This window comes from Triticum urartu, chromosome 5A, assembly GCF_056163025.1.
Source record: "Triticum urartu cultivar PI428250 chromosome 5A, HENAU_Tu73, whole genome shotgun sequence".
NCBI lineage: Eukaryota > Viridiplantae > Streptophyta > Magnoliopsida > Poales > Poaceae > Triticum > Triticum urartu.
This window is the reverse complement of record NC_141877.1, coordinates 483,257,158-483,283,644: the sequence shown is the minus strand read 5'-3', so window position 1 is coordinate 483,283,644 and position 26,487 is coordinate 483,257,158. Positions and strand designations below refer to the sequence as shown.

General features: G+C 43.0%; 3 protein-coding genes and 2 pseudogenes across 3 annotated transcripts; 4 read left to right on the top strand and 1 right to left on the bottom strand.

Annotated features, from left to right (window-relative positions):
- The first annotated feature begins 769 nt into the window (after positions 1–769).
- On the top strand, positions 770–2,670 carry LOC125507178 (uncharacterized). The gene is made up of 4 exons (XM_048671844.1): positions 770–998; positions 1,108–1,187; positions 1,760–1,837; positions 2,599–2,670. The coding sequence occupies exons 1-4, from the start codon at positions 770–772 to the stop codon at positions 2,668–2,670; spliced, it is 459 nt and encodes a 152-aa protein (XP_048527801.1).
- Positions 2,671–2,878: 208 nt separating this feature from the next.
- On the top strand, positions 2,879–2,953 carry LOC125511779 (small nucleolar RNA R12; annotated as a pseudogene).
- A 363-nt stretch (positions 2,954–3,316) lies between these two features.
- On the top strand, positions 3,317–3,392 carry LOC125511788 (small nucleolar RNA R12; annotated as a pseudogene).
- Positions 3,393–20,659: 17,267 nt separating this feature from the next.
- Positions 20,660–22,558, top strand: LOC125509940 (nuclear transport factor 2-like). The gene is made up of 2 exons (XM_048675009.2): positions 20,660–21,046; positions 22,239–22,558. Exons 1-2 carry the CDS (start codon positions 20,753–20,755, stop codon positions 22,311–22,313), a joined length of 369 nt encoding a protein of 122 aa, XP_048530966.1. The 5' UTR covers positions 20,660–20,752; the 3' UTR covers positions 22,314–22,558.
- A 783-nt stretch (positions 22,559–23,341) lies between these two features.
- On the bottom strand, positions 23,342–25,445 carry LOC125509941 (uncharacterized). Its single transcript, XM_048675010.2, has 2 exons — positions 24,914–25,445; positions 23,342–23,618 (listed from the first exon to the last, which is right to left on the bottom strand). The coding sequence occupies exons 1-2, from the start codon at positions 25,257–25,259 to the stop codon at positions 23,587–23,589; spliced, it is 378 nt and encodes a 125-aa protein (XP_048530967.1). The 5' UTR covers positions 25,260–25,445; the 3' UTR covers positions 23,342–23,586.
- Between the last annotated feature and the right edge of the window lie 1,042 nt (positions 25,446–26,487).

The following is a 26,487-nucleotide window of genomic DNA, read 5'->3' as shown; positions in this document are numbered from 1 at the left end:
TTTTGCAGAGTATAAAGAACTCATTTTGAACAAATATAAAGAATATAAAGAATATCATGTGAACAAATATTTGGTACGTCTTTTGCAAAAAAAACTCATTTTGAGCACTAAAAAATGGAAAATGATTTTTTCATGACCTATTTAAAAGGTCATAAAGTCTTCAAATTGTTTGTTGCATTCTGATTGGTCTATAGGCATATCACGCGGATCATGCATCCGGGATCCAACGGCGGACCTCATCCCCTCACCCTCTCACCCACGTAGCCCTCTCACCCCCCTCACCCACGCAGCCCCAACTCCCCATCGTTCCAACCCTAGCCCCCACGCCCCCACTCTCCCGCACCCGCACCCGCTCGCCAAACCCTAGCTGCCGCCGCCCCCGCACCATGGTCGTCGACGGCGAGGAGCCCGAATCCCCATGTCTCCCAAGCGCCCGAAACTCTAGCCCGCGGCGCAGCCATGGCGACCGAGCTCTGGATCCCATCGACTCCCCCCATCGCACCCCTCCTCTCCTCGCAGCTGTCGCCACCTCCTCCCTCGATCCAGTCCTCTCCCCAGCCTCCTTTCCCTGATCTAGTTCTCTCCCCGCCGCTCCCACCCACCGCCGACCTCGCAGCCCTCCTCACCACCACCGCCAACCTCGTCCCTCCCTCCCCTCACCATCTTTCCCTACCCTATGCCCTAGATCGAGTCGAGAAGGTCGGCCGACGCGCTAGGGTTCCGTTTGGTCAGCTCCGCGCCGGCTCTCCGGTTGGCCTCCCGCCCGACGATGGATCTCCCGCCGCTCTCCCACCAGGCGCTCTTCGCGGCCCTCCGATCCGCGGACGCCGAGGCCGTGCGCCGCCTCCTGGCCGGCGCCGAGGAGTCCGCGCTCTACGTCCCGGCGGACGCCGAGGCCGTGCGCCTCCTCCTCCCGCTCTACGACCTCGAGGCCGCCAAGCTCCGCTCCCGCCTCGACCTCGATGCCTTCCACGTCGCCGCCAAGCAAGGGCACACCGGTGAGCCCCTCTTCTCGCTCGATTAGTAGCTTCCGCTGGGTTTTTTAGAATGATCCAAGTCCAGTGTGTTGCAGCAAGTTTAACCGATTCTCATTGGGCTCAATTGCAGGGTTTGATGCTCCGAGGAACAACATGGAGTTCGCCATGGAGGCGCCCCACAGCTACGGCGTCTTCCAAGAGGACGTCCCGGTGAGTAGTACAATCCCCTTCCCTGTTCTTTCTCTCTATCTGTCAGACTAATTCACTGCATCATTTTCTTCCCTGGCCCGTGTATGCATGCGTTTGGTAAATTATTTTGTTTCCAGAAAAAGGACCTGGAATTCCTTCTTTCTCCTTTCATTCCAGTCACATACTACTGTCCAATTTTCAGTTAGGTGGGTAGATCTTTCTTGACAGATGATATGCATTGTCCATCCGTCCTTGGCAGCTCTGTTGCTAGGTGTACTTGTATCTGACTGTTGTTGCCTGAGAAGACAGCACGAAACACCTATTAATAATGCTGTCAAACAAACAGTAGACCACCATCTACTGCTGCTGGGCACAATCACGTTGCCCCTTAATTACCTGGCCATTCTCTGCATCATTGCTTACCATCCTTTGCCTACCAAAAAGTAGGAGGCCATGTTGAGTTGCTGGCATTGTTCTTCGAACTAGATTAGCACTGCTGCTTTCCTCCGCCCCTCTTCACCCTCGACGGTGTTCTCATCCGCCACAGCAGCTTACTGACACGGTCATTGGTTCTGTCTTTGTTTTGTTGGCAGCAGGGGAAGAAGGAGGAGGAGGAGTTCAGCACGGGGCCCCTCTCCATTCTCATGCTCAGCGTCAAGAACAACGCCCTGGTTGGTTTGGTTTGGTCGACTTCTTGCCTCTGTTGATTGAGATCTCAGCTTAGCGAGGGCATATTTTCTGTAGTAGTAGTCGACCTGCTTAGCGAGCTCAGCTCACCCCGCTCGTCGTCGACCTGCCTGACGGTGGCTATGGCGGGACCCTCGAGATCGTCGTCTTCCTGACCGGGACCCTTGGTTAGTGAAATCATTTTTTTTCCACGACATTCAGACTTTGCTATAGTTTACTGAAACTATTGTGGTCTGAAGAACAGTTTACTGAAATTGTTCCAAGTCTGAAAAACAGTTGTCTGAATCTGTTGAAATCTGAAACTGTTAGTGTGAGGTGTCTGAAACTGTTCTAATCTTGTAGATAACCTGTGAACAAATTTACTTGTGTTGAATAACCTGTGAACAAATTTAGGACTTTGGAGTTGTCTAAAACTGTTGTAGTCTTGTAGAAAAGTAAAAGTAGTTGGATGGAAATAGATTTCTCAGTCTGTGTAATAGATGGTCTGAAGCTAGTTGCAAATTTCTTTCCTTGATTCAGATAATTCAGTAAGTCCATTTCATAACATCTGCTGCTAGTAGAAATTATGGAAGCTAAAAAGCCAAATCAAGTTCAGTCATCTCATTTCACCTTTGCAAAGAAGATACTAATTTTCTAAACTGTGAATTTGATGTTAACGTCTTATATGTGTGTCTTATATGTCCATTTCATAACATGGTGCGTCTTATATGTGTGTTTGATGTTAACGTCGCTTGTGGTTTTGCAGGGTTCTGAGGCTGCAGCCTGGGCACCATCAGGGTATGTTGTTTCCCTGTCCTGTTTCTTCAGTGCTCAATAGTTGCTTGTGCGACTGCTACTAGTCTTTTATGTAATGCTAAACTAAAATGGGTCTAGTTATACTAATCATTCCATGAAAGTTTAGTCTAATTTGCTGGTACTCTAATAGAATCATTGTTTCCTCATGCTCAGAATCATTGTTTCCTCATGCTCAGAATCATTGTTTTACATATGTTACTTGTGATGTTCTGCTGGCTGAGATGTGCATGATCTGGGTGATGAAGAAAATTGTTCGGATTCCCACTGATTTTCATGATTATTACAACCAGATACTTCTGACGGATCATGCCATCTCTTGGACTACATATGTACTCCCTCCGTAAACTAATATAAGAGTGTTTAGAATACTAAACTAGTGATCTAAACACTCTTATATTAGTTTACAGAGGGAGTACTCCTTTATTATTGAGCAAATACTTTCCTTTGATTTTTTGCAAACCTCTTAGCAGTAATTTTCGTATCCTCTTTTTTGTGTTCTGCTGGCTGATGAGATGTGCATTACCTGGGTGATGAAGAAAATCGACGGGTCACGCCATCTCCTGAAGTACATTTGCACATTTTTACTGCTTTAGACTGACTGTACATGCATTCCTTCATTGGTTATGAACCTTATTGATCATTGTGTTCTGTTGGGTTGAACCGCATGATTCCGGGTGATGAAGAAAATTTTTCGGATTCCCACTGATATTTCATGATTAGTGTAACCAACTACTTCTGATCCATAGCTTGTACTGCAACTAATGTGTCATGCGTTTTGTGGCAGCAACAGCAGCTAGCAGGAGCAATTCTATTGCTGGTTTGCATTGAAGATATTGTATTCTGTTGCTATATCATTGTTTAATAAAACCACAGCATGATGCTCACATGAGATATCCACATGTTTCTGTGCTGTTTTGCTACAAGCTGTGTGTTGATTTGATAACAGGAGTTTCCTTGTCCTGGTCCTATACTACATTCTGACTCCTATGTTTCTGTGCGCGTGTGTTTAATTGATGTTGTTTCAACTTTGAACTGCTTCTGCATATACTGCAATTGAGATTTAAATTTGTGGTTGTTCCTCTTTTACGATGCTCAAGTGTGAAGCCGTGAAGTATGAAGCAAGTGTGAAGCCGTGAAGTGTGAAGCCGTCAAGTTCTACTTAGTGAAGAGTGGCATATTGTAGCATATATGTGTTGTAAAGATTGTAATAGATTTATTTAGTGGTATATTTGATAATTCTTTTTGATTATTTATATGATCTGAAAACTTGTGAAATGGAAACTTGACCAATGGGTCCACTTATGAAAATAATCTGTCAATTTTGTACATTTTTGACATGTGGGACCAATTTAAGAGATGATCATGACAAGTGGGACCCATCTGACTAGTGGGACCAACTTGAATATATAATGGCTGAGAATAGAAAAGCAATAAATAATAAAAGGCCACGGGCCAACAATAAAAAAGGCTACAACGTTGGGCTTGGCCCATGAACCCGACCAGAATTAACAAGGAAAAAAATCCTAAAAGGCTGAATTAATGGGCTTGACCCATGTAGAAAACCGAATTGGACCGGGCTGAATCTTGTGCCACATCAGCTTGCCACGCTAGATGCCTACGTGGCCTGGGGAGGTTGCTAGTGACCAAAACAGAAGGTCATAGGATCAACGACCTTTTGTTAAAGGTCGCTATAGTCAGTTTACGATGCCCAGCTTTTGACCTTATGTTTTTGGTCACAAAAAGGTCATAAATGGAAATTTGTGACCATTCAGTGACCAATAGTGGTGGTCATAAGTTGACATATTTCTTGTAGTTCCGGCATTCTGGTTTTATCCGAAATCACCCGGAACAATTCCGGTGTCCGAATATAGTCGTCCAATATATCAATCTTTATGTCTCGACCATTTCGAGACTCCTCGTCATGTCCATGATCACATCCGGGACTCCGAACAACCTTCGGTACATCAAAATACATAAACTCATAATAACTGTCATCGTAACGTTAAGCGTGCGGACCCTACGGTTCGAGAACAATGTAGACATGACCGAGATACGTCTCCGGTCAATAACCAATAGCGGGACCTGGATGCCCATATTGGCTCCTACATATTCTACGAAGATCTTTATCGGTCAGACCGCATAACAACATACGTTGTTCCCTTTGTCATCGGTATGTTACTTGCCCGAGATTCGATCGTTGGTATCCAATACCTAGTTCAATCTCGTTATCGGCAAGTCTCTTTACTCGTTCCGTAATACATCATCTCACAACTAACACATTAGTTGTAATGCTTGCAAGGCTTATGTGATGTGCATTACCGAGAGGGCCCAGAGATACCTCCCCGACATTCGGAGTGACAAATCCTAATCTCGAAATACGCCAACCCAACAAGTACCTTTGGAGACACCTATAGAGCACCTTTATGATCACCCAGTTACGTTGTGACATTTGGTAGCACACAAAGTGTTCCTACGGTAAACGGGAGTTGCATAATCTCATAGTCATAGGAACATGTATAAGTCATGAAGAAAGCAATAGCAACATACTAAACGATCGGGTGCTAAGCTAATGGAATGGGTCATGTCAATCAGATCATTCAACTAATGATGTGACCTCGTCAATCAAATAACAACTCTTTGTTCATGGTTAGGAAACATAACCATCTTTGATTAACGAGCTAGTCAAGTAGAGGCATACTAGTGACACTCTGTTTGTTTATATATTCACACATGTATTATGTTTCCGGTTAATACAATTCTAGCATGAATAATAAACATTTATCATGATAGATGAGGAAATAAATAATAACTTTATTATTGCCTCGAGGGCATATTTCCTTTAGTCTCCCACTTGCACTAGAGTCAATAATCTAGATTACACAGTAATGATTCTAACACCCATGGAGCCTTGGTGCTGATCATGTTTTGCTCGTGGAAGAGGCTTAGTCAACGGGTCTGCTACATTCAGATCCGTATGTATCTTGCAAATCTCTATGTCTCCCACCTGGACTAGATCCCGGATGGAATTGAAGCGTCTCTTGATGTGCTTGGTTCTTTTGTGAAATCTGGATTCCTTTGCCATGGCAATTGCACCAGTATTGTCACAAAAGATTTTCATTGGAAACGATGCACTAGGTATGACACCTAGATCGGATATGAACTCCTTCATCCAGACTCCTTCGTTTGCTGCTTCCGAAGCAGCTATGTACTCCGCTTCACATGTAGATCCCGCCATGACGCTTTGTTTAGAACTGCACCAACTGACAGCTCCACCGTTTAATGTAAACACGTATCCGGTTTGCGATTTAGAATCGTCCGGATCAGTGTCAAAGCTTGCATCAACGTAACCGTTTACAATGAGCTCTTTGTCACCTCCATATACAAGAAACATATCCTTAGTCCTTTTCAGGTACTTCAGGATGTTCTTGACCGCTGTCCAGTGATCCACTCCTGGATTAGTTTGGTACCTCCCTGCTAAACTTATAGCAAGGCACACATCAGGTCTGGTACGCAGCATTGCATACATGATAGAGCCTATGGCTGAAGCATAGGGAACATCTTTCATTTTCTCTCTATCTTCTGCAGTGGTCGGGCATTGAGTCTGACTCAACTTCACACCTTGTAACACAGGCAAGAACCCTTTCTTTGCTTGATCCATTTTGAACTTCTTCAAAATCTTGTCAAGGTATGTGCTTTGTGAAAGTCCAATTAAGCGTCTTGATCTATCTCTATAGATCTTTATGCCTAATATGTAAGCAGCTTCACCGAGGTCTTTCATTGAAAAACTCTTATTCAAGTATCCCTTTATGCTATCCAGAAATTCTATATCATTTCCAATCAGTAATATGTCATCCACATATAATATCAGAAATGCTACAGAGCTCCCACTCACTTTCTTGTAAATACAGGCTTCTCCGAAAGTCTGTATAAAACCAAATGCTTTGATCACACTATCAAAGCGTTTATTCCAACTCCGAGAGGCTTGCACCAGTCCATAAATGGATCGCTGGAGCTTGCACACTTTGTTAGCTCCCTTTGGATCGACAAAACCTTCTGGTTGCATCATATACAACTCTTCTTCCAGAAATCCATTCAGGAATGCAGTTTTGACATCCATCTGCCAAATTTCATAATCATAAAATGCGGCAATTGCTAACATGATTCGGATAGACTTAAGCATCGCTACGGGTGAGAAGGTCTCATCGTAGTCAACCCCTTGAACTTGTCGAAAACCTTTTGCGACAAGTCGAGCTTTGTAGACAGTAATATTACCGTCAGCGTCAGTCTTCTTCTTGAAGATCCATTTATTCTCAATTGCTTGCCGATCATTGGGTAAGTCAACCAAAGTCCATACTTTGTTCTCATACATGGATCCCATCTCATATTTCATGGCTTCAAGCCATTTTGCGGAATCTGGGCTCACCATCGCTTCTTCATAGTTCGTAGGTTCATCATGATCTAGCAGCATGATTTCCAGAACAGGATTACCATACCACTCTGGCGCGGTTCTCACTCTGGTTGATCTACGAGGTTCAGTAGTATCTTGTCCTGAAGTTTCATGATCATTATCATTAGCTTCATCACTAATTGGTGTAGGTGTCGCGGAAATAGTTTTCTGTGATGTACTACTTTCCAATAAGGGAGCAAGTACAGTTACCTCATCAAGTTCTACTTTCCTTCCACTCACATCTTTCGAGAGAAACTCCTTCTCCAGAAAGTTTCCAAATTTAGCAACAAAAGTCTTGCCTTCGGATCTGTGATAGAAGGTGTATCCAATAGTTTCCTTTGGATATCCTATGAAGACACATTTCTCCGATTTGGGTTCGAGCTTATCAGGTTGAAGCTTTTTCACAAAAGCATCGCAGCCCCAAACTTTCAGAAACAACAACTTTGGTTTCTTGCCAAACCATAGTTCATAAGGCGTCGTCTCAACGGATTTCGATGGTGCCCTATTCAACGTGAATGCAGCCGTCTCTAAAGCATAACCCCAAAACGATAGCGGTAAATCAGTAAGAGACATCATAGATTGCATCATATCTAGTAAAGTACGATTACGACGTTCGGAAACACCATTACGCTGTGGTGTTCCAGGTGGCGTGAGTTGCGAAACTATTCCGCATTGCTTCAAATGTACACCAAACTCGTAACTCAAATATTCTCCTCCACGATCAGATCGTAGAAACTTTATTTTCTTGTTACGATGATTTTCAACTTCACTCTGAAATTCTTTGAACTTTTCAAATGTTTCAGACTTATGTTTCATTAAGTAGATATACCCATATCTGCTTAAGTCATCTGTGAAGGTGAGAAAATAATGATATCCGCCACGAGCCTCAATATTCATCGGACCACATACATCTGTATGTATGATTTCCAACAAATCTGTTGCTCTCTCCATAGTACCGGAGAACGGTGTTTTAGTCATCTTGCCCATGAGGCACGGTTCGCAAGTACCAAGTGATTCATAATCAAGTGGTTCCAAAAGTCCATTAGTATGGAGTTTCTTCATGCGCTTTACACCGATATGACCTAAACGGTAGTGCCACAAATAAGTTGCACCTATCATTATCAACTCTGCATCTTTTGGCTTCAACATTATGAATATGTGTATCACTACTATCGAGATTCAATAAGAATAGACCACTCTTCAAGGGTGCATGACCATAAAAGATATTACTCATATAAATAGAACAACCATTATTCTCTGATTTAAATGAATAACCGTCTCGCATTAAACAAGATCCAGATATAATGTTCATGCTCAACGCTGGCACCAATAACAATTATTTAGGTCTAATACTAATCCCGAAGGTAGATGTAGAGGTAGCGTGCCGACTGCGATCACATCGACTTTGGAACCGTTTCCCACGCGCATCGTCACCTCGTCCTTAGCCAATCTTCGCTTAATCCGTAGTCCCTGTTTCGAGTTGCAAATATTAGCAACAGAACCAGTATCAAATACCCAGGTGCTACTGCGAGCATTAGTAAAGTACACATCAATAACATGTATATCATATATACCTTTGTTCACCTTGCCATCCTTCTTATCCGCCAAATACTTGGGGCAGTTCCGTTTCCAGTGACCAGTCTGCTTGCAGTAGAAGCACTCAGTTTCAGGCTTAGGTCCAGACTTGGGTTTCTTCTCTTGAGCAGCAACTTGCTTGCCGTTCTTCTTGAAGTTCCCCTTCTTCTTCCCTTTGCCCTTTTTCTTGAAACTAGTGGTCTTGTTGACCATCAACACTTGATGCTCCTTTTTGATTTCTACCTCCGCAGCTTTCAGCATTGCGAAGAGCTCGGGAATAGTCTTATTCATCCCTTGCATATTATAGTTCATCACGAAGCTCTTGTAGCTTGGTGGCAGTGATTGGAGAATTCTGTCAATGACGCAATCATCTGGAAGATTAACTCCCATCTGAATCAAGTGATTATTATACCCAGACATTTTGAGTATATGCTCACTGACAGAACTGTTCTCCTCCATCTTGCAGCTATAGAACTTATTGGAGACTTCATATCTCTCAATCCGGGCATTTGCTTGAAATATTAACTTCAACTCCTGGAACATCTCATATGCTCCATGACGTTCAAAACGTTGTTGAAGTCCCGATTCTAAGCCGTAAAGCATGGCACACTGAACTATCGAGTAGTCATCAGCTTTGCTCTGCCAGACGTTCATAACATCTGGTGTTGCTCCAGTAGCAGGCCTGGCACCCAGCGGTGCTTCCAGGACGTAATTCTTCTGTGCAGCAATGAGGATAATCCTCAAGTTACGGACCCAGTCCGTGTAATTGCTACCATCATCTTTCAACTTTGCTTTCTCAAGGAACGCATTAAAATTCAACGGAACAACAACACGGGCCATCTATCTACAATCAAACATACATAAGCAAGATACTATCAGGTACTAAGTTCATGATAAATTTAAGTTCAATTAATCAAATTACTTAAAGAACTCCCACTTAGATAGATATCCCTCTAATCCTCTAAGTGTTCACGTGATCCAAATCAACTAAACCATGTCCGATCATCACGTGAGATGGAGTAGTTTCATTGGTGAACATCGCTATGTTGATCATATCTACTATATGATTCACGCTCGACCTTTCGGTCTCCGTGTTCCGAGGCCATATCTGCATATTCTTGGCTCGTCAAGTATAACCTGAGTATTCCACATGTGCAACTATTTTGCACCCGTTGCATTTGAACGTAGAGCCTATCACACCCGATCATCATGTGGTGTCTCAGCACGAAGAACTTTCGCAACGGTGCATACTCAGGGAGAACACTTCTTGATAATTTTAGTGAGAGATCATCTTATAGTGCTACCGTCAATCAAAGCAAGATAAGATGCATAAAAGATAAACATCACATGCAATCAATATAAGTGATATGATATGGCCATCATCATCTTGTGCCTGTGATCTCCATCTCCGAAGCACCGTCATGATCACCATCGTCACCGGCGCGACACCTTGATCTCCATCGTAGCATCGTTGTCATCTTGCCAATCTTATGCTTCCACGACTATCGCTACCGCTTAGTGATAAAGTAAAGCATTACAGCGCGATTGCATTGCATACAATAAAGCGACAACCATATGGCTCCTGCCAGTTGCCGATAACTCGGTTACAAAACATGATCATCTCATACAATAAAATTTAGCATCATGTCTTGACCATATCACATCACAACATGCCCTGCAAAAACAAGTTAGACGTCCTCTACTTTGTTTGTTGCAAGTTTTACGTGGCTGCTACGGGCTTAAGCAAGAACCAATCTTACCTACGCATCAAAACCACAACGATAGTTTGTCAAGTTGATGCCGTTTTAACCTTCGCAAGGACCGGGCGTAGCCACACTCGGTTCAACTAAAGTTGGAGAAACAGTCACCCGCAAGCCACCTATGTGCAAAGCACGTCGGGAGAACCGGTCTCGCGTAAGCGTACGCGTAATGTCGGTCCGAGCCGCTTCATCCAACAATACCGCCGAACCAAAGCATGACATGCTGGTAGGCAGTATGACTTATATCGCCCACAACTCACTTGTGTTCTACTCGTGCATATAACATCAAACCATAAAACCTGGCTCTGATACCACTGTTGGGGAATGCAGTAATTTCAAAAAAAATTCCTACGCACACGCAAGATCATGGTGATGCATAGCAACGAGAGGGGAGATTGTTGTCTACGTACCCTCGTAGACTGAAGCGGAAGCGTTGACGCAACATAGAGGAAGTAGTCGTACGTCTTCCCGGTCCAACCGATCCAAGCACCGTTACTCCGGCACCTCCGAGTTCTTGACACACGTACAGCTCGATGACGCACCCCGGGCTCCGATCCAGCAAAGCTTCGGGGAGGAGTTTTGTCAGCACGACGGCGTGGTGACGATCTTGATGTTTAACCGTCGCAGGGCTTTGCTTAAGCACTGCTACAATATGATCGAGGTGTAATATCGTGGAGGGGGGCACCGCACACGGCTAAGGAACGATCACGAAGATCAACTTGTGTGTTCTAGGGTGCCCCCCTGCCCCCGTATATAAAGGAGCAAGGGGGAGGCCGGCCGGCCCTTGGGTGCGCCAAGGAGAGGGGGGGAGTCCTTCTCCTAGTGGGAGTAGGACTCCCCTTTCCTAGTCCAACTAGGAATAGGGAGGGGAAAGGAAAGAGAGGGAGAGGGAGAGGGAAAGGGGGGCCGCCCCCCCCCCTCCTAGTCCTATTCGGACTCCCCATGATGGGGGGTGCACCACCTCCTGGGCTGCTGCCCTCTCTCTCCCCTCAGGCCCAATAAGGCCCATTACTTCCCCGGGGGGTTCCGGTAACCCCTCCGGCACTCCGGTTTTATCCGAAATCACCCGGAACAATTCCGGTGTCCGAATATAGTCGTCCAATATATCGATCTTTATGTCTCGACCATTTAGAGACTCCTTGTCATGTCCATGATCACATCCGGGACTCCGAACAACCTTCGGTACATCAAAATACATAAACTCATAATAACTGTCATTGTAACGTTAAGCGTGCGGACCCTACGGTTCGAGAACAATGTAGACATGACCGAGATACGTCTCCGGTCAATAACCAATAGCGGGACCTGGATGCCCATATTGGCTCCTACATATTCTACGAAGATCTTTGTCGGTCAGACCGCATAACAACATACGTTGTTCCCTTTGTCATCGGTATGTTACTTGCCCGAGATTCGATCGTTGGTATCCAATACCTAGTTCAATCTCGTTATCGGCAAGTCTCTTTACTCGTTTCGTAATACATCATCTCACAACTAACACATTAGTTGTAATGCTTGCAAGGCTTATGTGATGTGCATTACCGAGAGGGCCCAGAGATACCTCTCCGACATTCGGAGTGACAAATCCTAATCTCGAAATACGTCAACCCAACAAGTACCTTTGGAGACACCTGTAGAGCACCTTTATGATCACCCAGTTACGTTGTGACGTTTGGTAGCACACAAAGTGTTCCTGCGGTAAACGGGAGTTGCATAATCTCATAGTCATAGGAACATGTATAAGTCATGAAGAAAGCAATAGCAACATACTAAACGATCGGGTGCTAAGCTAATGGAATGGGTCATGTCAATCAGATCATTCAACTAATGATGTGACCTCGTTAATCAAATAACAACTCTTTGTTCATGGTTAGGAAACATAACCATCTTTGATTAACGAGCTAGTCAAGTAGAGGCATACTAGTGACACTCTGTTTGTTTATATATTCACACATGTATTATGTTTCCGGTTAATACAATTCTAGCATGAATAATAAACATTTATCATGATAGATGAGGAAATAAATAATAACTTTATTATTGCCTCTAGGGCATATTTCCTTCATAAACATGATGCAAAATGGACGTATCGGGTAGCGGTGGCTTTGTATCGTAAAATGTGATGATTCTTTCTCTCTGTTTTTTCCTCCACAAATAGGTATATATGATGTTGGAATTAGGGTTGCCGGAGGCTCCAGGGGCCCACAAGCCTGGGGGCGCGCCCTTGGGGGTGGCCGCGCCCCCTAAGCTTGTGGGTCCTGGGCGGGCGCCCCAGTAGTTCTCTTCGCCAATATTTTTTATATATTCTAAAAATATTCTTCGTAAATTTACAACTCAATCGAGAATTTTTATTTCTACACAAAACCAACACCATGGCAATTATGCTTAAAACAGCGGCAGTCCACGTTAGTTTCTTTCAAATCATGCAAATTAGAGTCCAAAACAAGAGCAAAAGTGTTTGGGAAAGTAGATACGTTTGGGACGTATCAACTCCCCCGAGCTTAACACATTGCTTGTCCTCAAGTAATTTAGTAGACAAACTGAAAGTGATAGAGAAAAACTTTTACAAACTCTTATTGTTCTTGTTTTTGTATATATGCTTAACTAGTGCTTAAGTTTTTAGCAAAGATTATGAACAAACCATATGAATGATAACACTTAGGAACTCATATTTACTCATGTCAATAACATAACCAACTAGCAAGCAATAATAAGATATCTCAGATGCCAACACTTTTTCAAAACAATCATGATATAATATGGTAATATGGTATATTGCTAGCCCTTTATGAGACCGCAAAACATAACTGCAGAGCACCTCTGAAGTTCAAGTAGCGACTAAATATTGTAATTCATGGTAGAAGAGATCCAGTCATGTCACATCCAACAGTCAAAAAATATATATACATTGGAGACGTATCACCTCATTACCAGTTTTGTTCTCTTTTCTCGTTCCCGCATTCCGGCATCCTTGTGCTCAAATCACAGTGTCCGGCCATATGATGATGGATATTGTAACACCGAGAGGGCCCTAAGAATATTTCTCCATCGTCGGAGGAGAAAATCCCAGTTTTGAGCTATCTAATTCCTTGTCATACTTTTTCGTGAACTCGCAAGCCGCCATAATAGCCCCATGTTATAGATGATATTTAACAAACCCAAAGTTCATGAAGCAAGCATGAAGGAACTCGATACTCTCATGGTCTAAGGAATTATGCAACCGTATAACTTTCTCTGTGTTATAAAACCATTAACTCATGGCGAATGTATCTCATAGCATAACATCAATTGGGTCAATTCAACACATGTGTTCTTCTAACATTGTGTCCTTAAATTTGTCGGCATAGTCATGCCCATGATTAGGAAAACGTGACCATCATGCAACACTTGATCTAGTCTTAGAGAAAAGACTAGGAATATATTTTATCATTTATTATTCCACACATGCACATGGGTTTTCCTATGATCCTTTATGGGTATACGGGCTCAAGGACCATTGCAATTTTAGCACGGAACATAAACATTGATTACAAACTTGGAGATAAATAATAACTATTATTATTGCCTCTAGGGCATATCTCCTACACAATGGACCCCCACTTCCAAGTTATTGGAACCAGGTCGTCTTTGGCTTTCGAGACTCTATTGTCATTATCGGTGAAATGAATGGAACATGATTTCTGATGGGCTAAAGAGGAGAAAAATGTTTTATCTTGCTAGCATGATCTAGAGGACAACTTTATAAAGATGATTTGCGAGATGAAGCTCTGGTTAAAATTTATCTTGCTGGATTTGGTTTATTTCCTGGTCAGATAGTCTTTGCTGATAAGGCTAGAGATGTGGCATTGATTCTGGTTAATTCAAATTGTGATGGTCTTCAGATGATCAAACTAGCTGATTCAAAATTATTTGAACGTGTTGTCAAGAGGGACATGGAATTACTAACGATGGGTTACGTCTTTGTGGCTAATGGTGCCATTAAAGAACCGGGAACCTCTCACGATTATTCAAAGTAATGTTTATTTTCACAAAGAACTTGTGTTAAAAGTTCCTACTATTCGGTGACTTAATATTTAAATACGTATTATAATTCTTCATTGGGGCATGATATCTTGCCAGTGTCTTATACATCAACTTCTTAGACTCCATGGTCGCATTTTTTTTGCCTAGAAAGGAAGGAAGACATGGCTAATAGGAATGCATGCTGCAATGATGGAGGGCACTTGATATTGCATTTCAGTGCTACTGATAAAAGATGGCTCGGCGCCAGATGTATGAGTGATAGAAATAGCTAGATACTACGCCGATTCAAAGAATTTTTGGATCCTCGGCGTAGTAAAACATATATTCTTATAATAAACTTTTATGCTTATTTAAACTAGTCGTATAATACTATATTTTAAATTAGTAGGATTTTCTATTATTTAGATATCATAGTTAACAACATTTAATTGTTGCTAGATAATACTTATATTGTTCTCTGTTTGTTATGCAGTTTTAATGTATATCACTTAGATTTTGCTTCTCCTAAATGTAAATTGTATGATGTAACAAAATTTCTCTTTGAATAGTATAAGTAATTGCATTAACTATATGCTGTATAAATATATTTTGCATGTGCGTGTTCATATGTATTAATATCATCAAATATCATGATACGGATTTGTAAAACATACAGTCTAACAAAAATACTAATACTTGTTTCTAGTGTATTATTACGTAAGCTTATATATACTTCTAGTGTGTGGCAAATGTGTCTTGCAAAATGTATTTATTAATTATTTGACAACAATGTGCATGATTTGTATTTCAAATAGCACAATTATGGTAATCATAGAAGAACATAAAAAAATTGGAGAGTCTACTTTTGCGTACATATGATTTGATATGTTCATCTAGAATGTGATTAGTTTAATTTGGTGTACACAAGAGCTTCCACTAGTTACCAAATAAAAACTTGTGCATTAATAAACATAGAAATGTACTTAACATTTATTTCATTATGACATGCATATGACATCTATGAGAGGCTAGCATCCAAATTAAATTCAGCTTCACCTATCAGATTAGTTTTTCCTCACATACTATTAGTACGTAGTGTGAATTTGCTTCCATAAAACTTAGTCTTGTCTTACGTTTCAATAATCGTTCGGATGTAATGTATAATAATATGGTGATTACTAGCATAATTTAGTATTTTGGGGTCCTATTGCTCCCGAGGCCCGAGGAATTTGCCCTTATTGCCCGGCCTATGGACTGGCCCTCGCTAGATAGTGTTGTGTTCGTATTTGATATTAATAATTGTTTATGTTTTCAGAAGGACCTCTCACTTCCTCAAATGATTGAGAAGATCCTTACAGTAGCATGGTGAGTAGAAGTGTTCTTGTTGCGCAGAATTTATCTTAAGTTTTCCTTACGATTATGTGAATATATCACCCGCAAAAAATGTGAATATACAATCAAGTAAGTTTGAATTAGTAATAAGTATGAACCAACAAACTACTACCTCTTTCTCAGTTTACAGGGCGTGCGCGTGCCCCTAGGTCGTCAATTTGACCAACCTAATACAAATCATATATTACAAAAAATATACCAACATAAACTTTGAAGTTTCTAATTTCAAAAGATATAATTTTGTGTTATATAGTTTATATTAGGGTCATAAAATTGGCAACCTAGGTATACGCGCAGGACTTGTAAACTGAAACGGAGGTAGTTTCACATAACACCTAGCTTTTAATACTTCTATGAATTACCATAAAGCGAGGATGCATGTTTCAACATGGTAGCACTGCCAAGGACTCCACCAATCTCAATCTTTGTTCTTGGCTAAGCTAAAACTATAGAATATCACATACACACGCACGCACGCCACACACACACACACACACACACACACACACAATCTTTGGACCACTTGCATTCTCCTACGTGATGAGGGCTGAAACATATGATGGTCGTCGTCTCACCTCACTGCCGTTGCGCTCGTCAGGTGTCGCACCATCACTGTCGCTAGCGTCAGTGTTACAGCTGCGCTGTTCGCACCCTCGTCATGCTATAGAGGTTTTGTCCGGTGTCGCATTGTTGCGCATGCTGGGAGCGGTGGATGCGAGCCATGAGGGAGGGGGAGACGCCCTGCATTGCTATGGGTCTAACAGGCACAAGCACCAGATCGGACAACTCATCTCTGATCTTTCCCCAAAGAACGGCCAGGTGACGCCTAGCATCCGCCAAAAGATAAGGGTCGAGACTTGGTATTTCCTATTCGCCGCTCGTTGCGTCGAAATGTCGACGCAACGCACATGCCAACGACTCAACCGGTGGATCTGGGCCGGCCCACTTAGATCGTGACCACAGTGGGAGCAACCGGTTTTGGGAACCTTCTAGATGGTTCCCAGAACTGGGTTTTTCTGTTTATTTTCTTCTACTGGTTTTTTGGGGTTTTTTCTGTGTCTTTTTTCCTCCTTTTTCTTCTTTTTCTTTTCTATTATTTTTATTTTTTTATTTCTTTTTCTTTTCATATCTTTTTTTAAATCGAAAATTTTAAATTTTGTTCATGTTCCCAAAAAAATGTTCTCAAAATAAAAAAAAATTCTCATTACACAAAAAGGTTCAAAACTTTCGAAATTCAGAAAATGTACCGGATTTCAATTTTTTGTTCACATATTCAAAAATGTTCGCGCTTCCAAATTTGTTTGGGATTTTTTGAAATTGTTCTCCATTTCAAAATTTGTTCTCAAGATTCAAAAAATGTTCGTGTTTCCAAATTTTTTCTCAGGATTCAAAAATCGTTCGCGCTTCCAAATTTGTTCGGGATTTTTCAAAATTATTCTCCATTTCAAAATTTGTTCTCAGGATTCAAAAAATGTTCATGCTTTAAAAAATAGTTCACGCTTCCAAATTTGTTCTCAAGATTCAAAAATCGTTCGTGCTTTAATTTTTTTTTCATAAATTCCAAAAATGTTCATGTTTTCGAAAAATGTTTGGGAAATTCAAAATTTGTTCGTTTCATAGAATTTGTTTGCATTTTTGAAAAAAAATGTACGTTCAGAAAATTACTCAAATTTTGGAAAAAATAGGGATTTTGTCGAATTGTGTTCGCAATTTAATATAATGTTAATAATTTACGCTGCTTCAATTTAATAAATTCTTTGTGTTTTTTAAAACATTGAGTAATGGTCATTTACGTTGCTGCAGTTTTGTTCTTTAGACTTGGTGCTACTAATTTTCGGATCTGTGTATACAATTCGGCTGGCTAGCGCCGTACCGACCACAACATAAGGGCTAATTTTTTTTTTAAATAATACATTTTTTCATTAATTTTCAGAAATAATACACGGCTTTGATTTTTTTCAAAAATAATACAGTCTCGTCTTCCTGGAGGACGACTGGACCTAATCGTCCTCCACGAAGATGATTAGGCTCCAGTCGTCCTCCAGGAAGATGATAAGCTCTAGTTGTCCTCCAGGAAGATGATTAGCTCCAGTCGTCCTCCAGAAAGATGATTAGCTCCAGTCGTCCTTCAGAAAGATGATTAGTGGAAAGAACTCCTCAGGTTGCACGTTAGGTGGAAGAAGCAACATTTATGGACTGAGGAAAGCGAAAACAAAGACGATATCTTCATGCCGAGCAGTAAGGCCAAGACACCTGCATCGTCGAAGGGCAAGAGTGAATCATCGTCGAAGGGCAACAGTGCCTCATCATCGAAGGGCAAGAGTGACTCATCGTCGAAGAGCAAGAGTGCTGCATCGACGAAGGATGATGATGATATCTTCATGTAGTTTGTATGTTGTATTATCTAAGCTAAGTCGTACGGTTTAATTTTGATGTACTTGTATCTTAATTATCTGTAAAAGTGTTGTATTATCTAAGTTAACTCGTACCGTTTAATTTCGATGTACGTGGAGGTGGTGGAGGCGGCGTAGGCCACATATACCTGTGGGGTGCCCGAACGTTACGGGGAGGAAGCTCAGACCATTCCTGGTCATACTGTGTTTCCTGTGTGGGAGGTGGTGCCGGAGTCGAATACATGTCCACCCACTCGTTGTGCCGCGACAACTAATCATCTTTCTGAAGGACGACTGAAACTAATCATCTTCCTGGTGGACGACTGGAACTAATCATCTTCCTGGAGGACGACTGGAGCTTATCATCTTCCTGGAGGACGACTGGAGTTTAATCATCTTCCTGGAGGACGATTAGGTCCAGTCGTCCTCCAGGAAGACGAGGCCGTATTATTTTTGAAAAATATCAAAACCGTGTATTATTTCTGAAAATTAATTAAAAAATTTATTATTAAAAAAAATTAGCCTGGAGATCGAATTCCAGGTTGCGCATTCTTTCTATTTCGGATATTTTGCGCCCAACCAATCACTATCAGTTTTACTCCAATGGGCCGGCCCAGTTGCGTTCGCTCTGTGCGAAGAGGCATCTGTTTGCCGCATAATGCGGTAATTTTTTTGAGTGGATAATGCGGTAAATAGGGGGAGCACCTATAGGCCGCTCGCTGCGGCGAAATGCCGGCGCTTCGCACAGGAGCGGCTAGCGTGGGCCGGCCCATTTACAGTGGCACGCGGCGGAACGTTCCCAAGATGAAAAATCGCTAAAAAGGAATTAGCGCTCGCGCTCTAACTCGAACACGCGACTTCACACTAACTGGCCTGCCGTGCAAACCACTGCGATGTAGACATTCTCACGTTCAACTAGCAGCGCGACAGTTAAAGACTACAGATAATTTATTGGGTCGAACCGACAACCTCCTACAACTGAATTTTTCAAAATTATGAATATTTTCTTCAAAATAAAAACTCATGACAGTAGTCCACCAGATCCCTAGTTGCTGTTTTTGTCCTTTTGGATACCACCTATTTTCATATTGAAAAGGGTGAATCTGGAATAGAGGCCGGGTGGGAAAGCAAAAGATGCAAGAGAGCCTTTTTCCGGGAAGGAAGGGACGGCCGAGAACGCCTCTCATTCATCTCTATACCAGAACAATTAATTAGGCCCAGCCCTTCTATCATCGGCCTTGTTGAACTAATTACTTTCGTCTTTGTGCCACCTCAAAGAAGACATTTGATCATGGGCTTTTCATTTTCCGAATTTTCCTACAAATTTTGTAAAACAGGAACATTTTGATGATGTGAACAAATTTGAGAAAGGGGAACATTTCTTGAATTTGTGAACAAAAAACAAAAATGTTTATATTTTTAAAACTTCCAGAACATTTTTTGAATTTGTGATTTTTTTTGAAAAACATGAACTATTATTGAATTTGTGAACAAATTTGGAAAGCTGGAATATTTTTTTCAATCCCCAAACATTTTTTTAATCTTGAGAACAAATTTTGAAATGGTGAACAATTTTAAAAAATCCTGAACAAATTTCGAAGCGTGAACAATTTTTAAAGCATGAAAATTTTTGTATCTTGAGAACATATTTCGAAACGGAGAGAAATTTTGAAAAATTCTGAACAAATTTGGAAGTCCGAACAATTTTTTAAAGCACAAAAATTTTCTGAATCTTGAAAATATATTTTGAAACGGAAAGAATTTTGAAAAATCCTGAAAAAATTTGGAAGAGCTAACATTTTTTGAATATGTGAACAAAAAATTGAAATTCAGTACATTTTCTGAATTTCAGAACTTTTGTACTTTTTTGTGTAACAAGAACAAATTTTGAATTTTGAGAACATTTTTTGGAAACACGAACAATATTTAGTTTTTTGTTTTTTAAAGGACAAGAAGAAAAGAAAAGGAAATAAAAAATAAAATCATAAACATTTGTAAAACTACGAACATATTCTGAAAAAGAAAAATAAACTTGAGAAAGAAAGTGAAACAAGAAACAAAAAACGAAAAAATGAAAAAGAAACAGAAACGAAAAAAAGAGAAATAAAAAAAATAATAGAAAGCCGAAAAAGAACCAGAAAAAACGATACAGGAAAAAAACCGGTTCAGGGACCGGTTTGGACGCATTATGTGTGGGCCGGCCCATTTCTGTCGCTCGCTGCGCTGCCCCTGTGCGATCGCTCCACAGTTTGCCGCAGCGAGCGGCGAATAGGATTTTCCGTAAATAGGAGGTCCCGCGAGACTTCTCTAAGAAAAAGGTCCGGGCTTGACTCTATGGGCTGCAGAGGCAAATAAGGCCTGGTAGAGTTAGGCCCCGTTACACACGTTCGGGCCATGACCTCGTCGCGTCGTCCGTACGCAATCAAAACGTTCCTAACGCGACCGGACGCCTCGCAAACCCATTTCCTATCCATCCAAAAGAATAAAAGGCCTCCGCAAACCCTAACCTCACCGGCGGCGGCGGCGGCGGCGGAGATGGACCCCGACTCAGTGGCGAAGGCGTTCGTCGAGCACTACTACCGCACGTTCGATACCAACCGGGCGGCGCTGGTGGGGTTGTACCAGGAGGGCTCCATGCTCTCCTTCGAGGGCGAGAAGTTCCAGGGAGCCGCCGCCATCGCCACCAAGCTCACCTCCCTCCCCTTCACCAAGTGCGCCCACACCGTCGTCACCGTCGACTGCCAGCCCGCCGGCCCCACGGGCGGCATGCTCGTCTTCGTCTCCGGATCCCTCCAAGTCGACGGCGAGCACCACATCAAGTTCTCCCAGGTACAGCCCCGTTTCTTTGGCCCGATCTAACGATTCCCGCTCCCTCCAAATGTTCGGATTGAAGCGTGGCAGCTTTACTGGATCGGATGCCTCGCTGCATACTTTTGCGCCTAGATCTCCGTTCTGAAATGGTCCACGATGCTTGCTTGCGGGTGCTGTGAATGAATTGTTAGATTTCCGTCAGGCATGTTATGTGAATATGTGGGTTAGAACTGGCTCGTGAGTGCTGTAGATTTGTTTGATTTGGTCCCTGGTTGATGTCTATTGCCCTGTAGATTGAAATGCTATGAGCTTGCTCTCAGGATCTAGTGTCACCCTGCGATTGTAATGTCTTTGGGCTCTTATATTTGTCACGAGCTTAGTTTGATTTTACGTTCTTCAGAAAGTCTGTACGATTCTTGATGTGGTCTGCACCATTGCTAGTAGTACTTCTTCCTGCGGCAACAGGTTTCTTAAGTGTTACCGCTTACCATTCATTTACGCCTTTGTTGTATGCTCGCCCCTGATGTCTTTGTGGAGGGATCAGGATATGTGTAATTTATCTTTAGTATTTAGTGACAGTGTTGATTTACTTTCAGCCGAACCAGTCAAATTAGGTGTTTTCTTTGTTTAGGAGTACACACATTTCTAATGTCTATTGTGCATGTTTATTCTTCTGACTGCTCTAGAATCTTATCATGAAAGTTCATAAAGTTCTATATTAATGTTTATGTATCTTGCTAGTTAAATTATTAGCTGATCCCTGCACTGTAGCTTGTTGGTGTTTTTGCACAGAACGGCAGCTATTATTTACCCCTTACGGTTAAAACAGTACTTATGTCATATCTTATCACTGGTGTATACAGAATAACTTGGCATCTCTAGTACACGCATTCTTATAAAGTGGATCAAACCAAACTCCTGTAATTTGCTTTCACATGTGCATGGCAAGAAACACAATACCATTAGTTGTATGTATTTGCCATAATGGTTGTGGTTTGAGCTAAATATTCCTAGACCACATTCATTGTCTCATCTTCTGTATGTTATCTTTGTGAGAATATTATATATGCTACTCCATGTATTCTTTCATATCTTTGTTATGGTATGACAGTCAGACACTGTGCTTGCTTGTTGGTTTTGTGTCTCTGGCAGTTGTTTTGTATTTTACCATGACCGTGGAATTCATTTTACACATTCGTTGCTGATGCAGATGTTCCACTTGATGCCACTCGGACCAGGGAACTTCTACGTGCACAACGACATGTTCCGCCTGAACTACGGCTAAGAACCGTCACAGAGGTTGTGCTTCGTCATTGAAGACAGAATGCTATGCAAAAGGAAATAATCTAGTTGTGTTTTTTGTGTTCAATGGTGAAAGCTTTGTGGTGCTTCCTGCTCAGCAGCATATGAGATTCAGTGGGGATAAAACATGACACCCTTTATGGACCTGGGTCTGAAAATTGTACTGTGGTCATTCTCACATCAATGTTATGTGGAGGTCAATGGGAAAACTTTGGCCCATTTTCATCATATCTGTCAAAACTTGAGAAAGTTGCCTATATCGATATTCTGCAAACCACCTCTTTATCGCCCCTAATCTGTAGTGTGTGATGCTTAGAAGCGAAGGTGTTCGAAGCTGTGTTTGGTTGCTCTCGAGTTCTTGTGCTCCTCCCTGATGCTGACGGTCATACACCAGAGCGGAGGCCGTTGCTGCAAGAGCTGGCTGAACTTTGCTTCTGAGGTTGCTCTCCTTTTGCTTTCACGGCCCCCACGTTCGACCTGACCTCACAACCTTTCAATTCGTTGCGTCTCAGGGTGCCCATTTTAGAGCTCAAGTCAGGGTCCAGTATCTGCAGTTACCTGTAGCAATCTCATAGCTCTTTTGGGTCCAGCCGTCCAGGAGAAGAGGCACTTTCGTGAAGGCCCCTTGTTAAGCCTTGCTAGCTCAGGCTAGGACAAGGACAGGTCAAGTTCAAGCAGAGGAGACAGATAGTAGTGCAAATCAAAAGCCAGACGCCACTACCACCGGATTGGACAAAACCCTATTTTCTTCTCAATATCCAGAAAGAAAAGCCTAAAATTCATACAAGTAAAATGTAAGTACAGGAAGCACTGCTAACCTTTTGAACTTGGACAAAAAACAGTCGCCCTTTTTTTCTTCTCATTCTTGAAAATGAAAAGTTCATTTATGGTCAACATCATACAAATTTGAAGCTTACATGGACAAGCATTCCACCGAACGAGACTATCCAACTTGCGGCCATTCCTCACAAACAGATACAAACTTATCCGGAAACACGGAATTTCCTGTCATTCTGGGAAGAAACAGAGGCTCTTCATTTCTCAAACAATAATAAGCCTCACTTCACAATTACACCAGAGCATTCTTCCCATATGTACAAAGTTTGCTGTCAAGATGTATCCTCCTAGTTATAAGTATACAACCATTTAGACCTGTTGCATTTGTTACATGGTAAATGTTGCCCAGGAAGGAAAATACTGCTGCCCAAACTCATGTGCTTCTTCTGTACATCGCTGCTCCGTATTTGACTTCACGTCTACATGAATGGAGGCTTTGGAAATATATGCCCTGTGACAAGAGGATAATGAAAAGGTCAAGTTATATACTCTTGTATTGGATAGTTGAGCAAGCAATAGATTGGCAGAAAGTCTTGGCAGCAAGATAGTGACATATGCACACCACTATTTTAGCACGTAGCAATGAAGGATATGGAAAGGAATTACATTGATATCATCATATTGTAACATTGGATCTTGAGGGTACACTTAAATCTATGAGCATTATTTATTACAGGGATATTACGGTAGAGATTCTAACGTGTAAATCAAAATGATCAAGAGCAAATCGTGGTTGGTGGGGCAACAAGGGCTCACCTTGAGCACAATTGCTCACTAGGTAGACAGTCTCTAATCAAAATATTAAAAACTGTCTATTTCAAAAGTCTGCTCTTATTGGAAATGTAAGGGTGACAGCGACATGTTAATATAATAAAGGTTAAGTTCCAAATTTTCTTCTCTTGTTTTTATCGTTCAAGAGACCAGGAAATATTTTTTTCCGGCAAGATTTTCGATCCTTACTTATTCTTGTTATTATGAAGTTTATATCCTAAGAACCCTACCCATGTCCTGTCAACATTAGCCGAGATATAAAGTTTCTTTTTCTTGTCTCCTGCTTAACAAGCACTAGAGCACATAGGCAATCAAATCCACCTTCACTTTTACATATACATTTTGACTTTATATGTTTACCTACTGCTCCTTTCCCATCTTTGATTTCATACGGTCATTAAGGCAGCTATACTATTTCCCCTCGTTTAGCTCATCAAGCAGCAACTACAGGGAGTTTTTCTTGATCTAGATTACAGAAGAACATTATCCAGGCAATAAACACGCACTGGCATGCACCAGCAGTCACTGGCTGCTTGCTTTCCTTTCCCCTTCTCTAGGAGATGGGGTAGGGATGGCGGGTGCTTCAATCCTAAGTTAATCTCAATTGCCCAGGGAGAGAGGAAAAGCTTTTGTGAAATCATAATTTCTGCATCATCAGCATGCATATACGATGCCCTCATGGAGAGAATTGGTGGGCCAATCCTACAGTTTCAAGTTTGATCCGCACGAGGAGCTTCATCAATATTATCATTTAGAATAGAACAATTTAAACAGCCAGAGGCCACAGACGCTTCAAATTTGGGCAGAACTTAAGCGGAGGCGGCCAATTCGGCGCGTTTTAACCCCGATCGAGCCCAGAAACAGCACCAATCCTCGTGTCTGTTCCCAATCACGCTAACATTTACACCAAATCGAATCGCGATACCGAACAATCCGCCCCCTCGGGGATGACGCGGAAGAAAGGGGATCACGTACATGTGGAGGCGTCCTTATGGGGCGAGGAGGAGGAGCATGCGGCGGGCCAGCAGAGGATGGCCCTCCAGATCCCGGAGAGGTTGGTGAGGAAGCCGACGAAGAGGAAGACGCAGGCGAGGCCGACGACCCAGGGCATGAGGAAGAAGCCGAGCATGAAGGTGACGGAGCCGCAGAGCATGAGCGCCATGGAGGCGCCCAGCATCATGGACGCCACCCCGGCCGCCGTCACCTGCCGCGGCTCCTCCCCCGGCCCGAGCGGCGACCGGATGATCGTCAGCAGCAGCGCGCCCAGTTCGTACAGGAGCCGCGACTGGTGCGCCTCCGCCGCCGTCGCCGCCGTCCTCATGCCGCCTCCGCCTCCGCCGCGCGGGAGCCCCGGGCCTCGAATCGTCGGAGGAGGGGGGCGAGACGGGGACGGGGGGCGGGGCGGAACAGCGGGGTTTGCGCTGGTGTTCGGGGGATGCGTTGTGTCGTGGGGTGGGGTGGGGTGGGTTTGCGCTCGCTTTCGTTGCTGCGGATGCGGAAAGGGGAAAGGAGCGTGGGCGACGGTGAAATAGAGGGGGGCGGGACGGGATGGGTCTGCCACCGTCTCTCCCGCGAGAGGATAATGGTGGAGGCCGAATGAATAAATGAACGAGTGCTCGTGCAGTCGTGCTGACCAACAGAATTCAGAATACGCTAGTGGTACTAGTGTATTCTTTACGTTATCGGGTTGGTTAATTGTTCCCGTTATACGGCGTGGATAACTGTGCGGGCAGACTCGGTAGGCTGCTAGGCTGGCCGTTGGTCATCGTCACGAGCCAAGGGCGCCCGCCATGGATACGTACGCCAATAGTACTACGTGCCAAACTCTTTTTTTTTCTTTAATATCAAGTACACAGACACAAACGCTTGTACATACATGTACATACCCTATAAACGCACACACGCACATCCTAAAAAAATCAAAACAAGGTTATAGAGATGGTTCGTTTTGATGTGGACAAAGCAAGGTTATGGAAAAGAAAAGCATCAACTCGATGAGAGCATCTACAGCCAGGCGCCTCAAAACCGCCTTAAGCGCCTAGATGGGCCGACCGATCACTGACTGGTCACCAAAATTTAACCCAGCCGGACGCCTCAGATATGCCTTAAACGTCCGAGCTGACCAGCACCCCTCGTATCCCGCCCAAATATGGGATGGATATGAGGCGTCCGGCCGCGTCTGCCACATCGGCCTGGTCCGCTATGGACCACAACGACCCTGCTCCAGCCCCCACAAATATATGACGACCGACGAGCAAACCCTAGTCAAACTCAATCCGTACTCGCTCGACCTCTCCACCTCTTTCCTAGATCCACTTCATCTTCCCCCGCCTGCCATGTCCAACAGTGAATCCGACCTATCGTAGGAGGAGCGCATTGCCCTCTGCCTGTCACTGCTGGACCGGGGCGGCAACTCCTTTTCTGGGGTGTCAATGGCTGGCCAGTAGGCAGCAACAACTCCTCTTCTGGGGCATTGGCGACTGGCCGGGTAGGCAGCAGCAGCTCCACGGTGCCCCGCGCTCGTCTGGCGCGATCCCTGCCACCCCCCC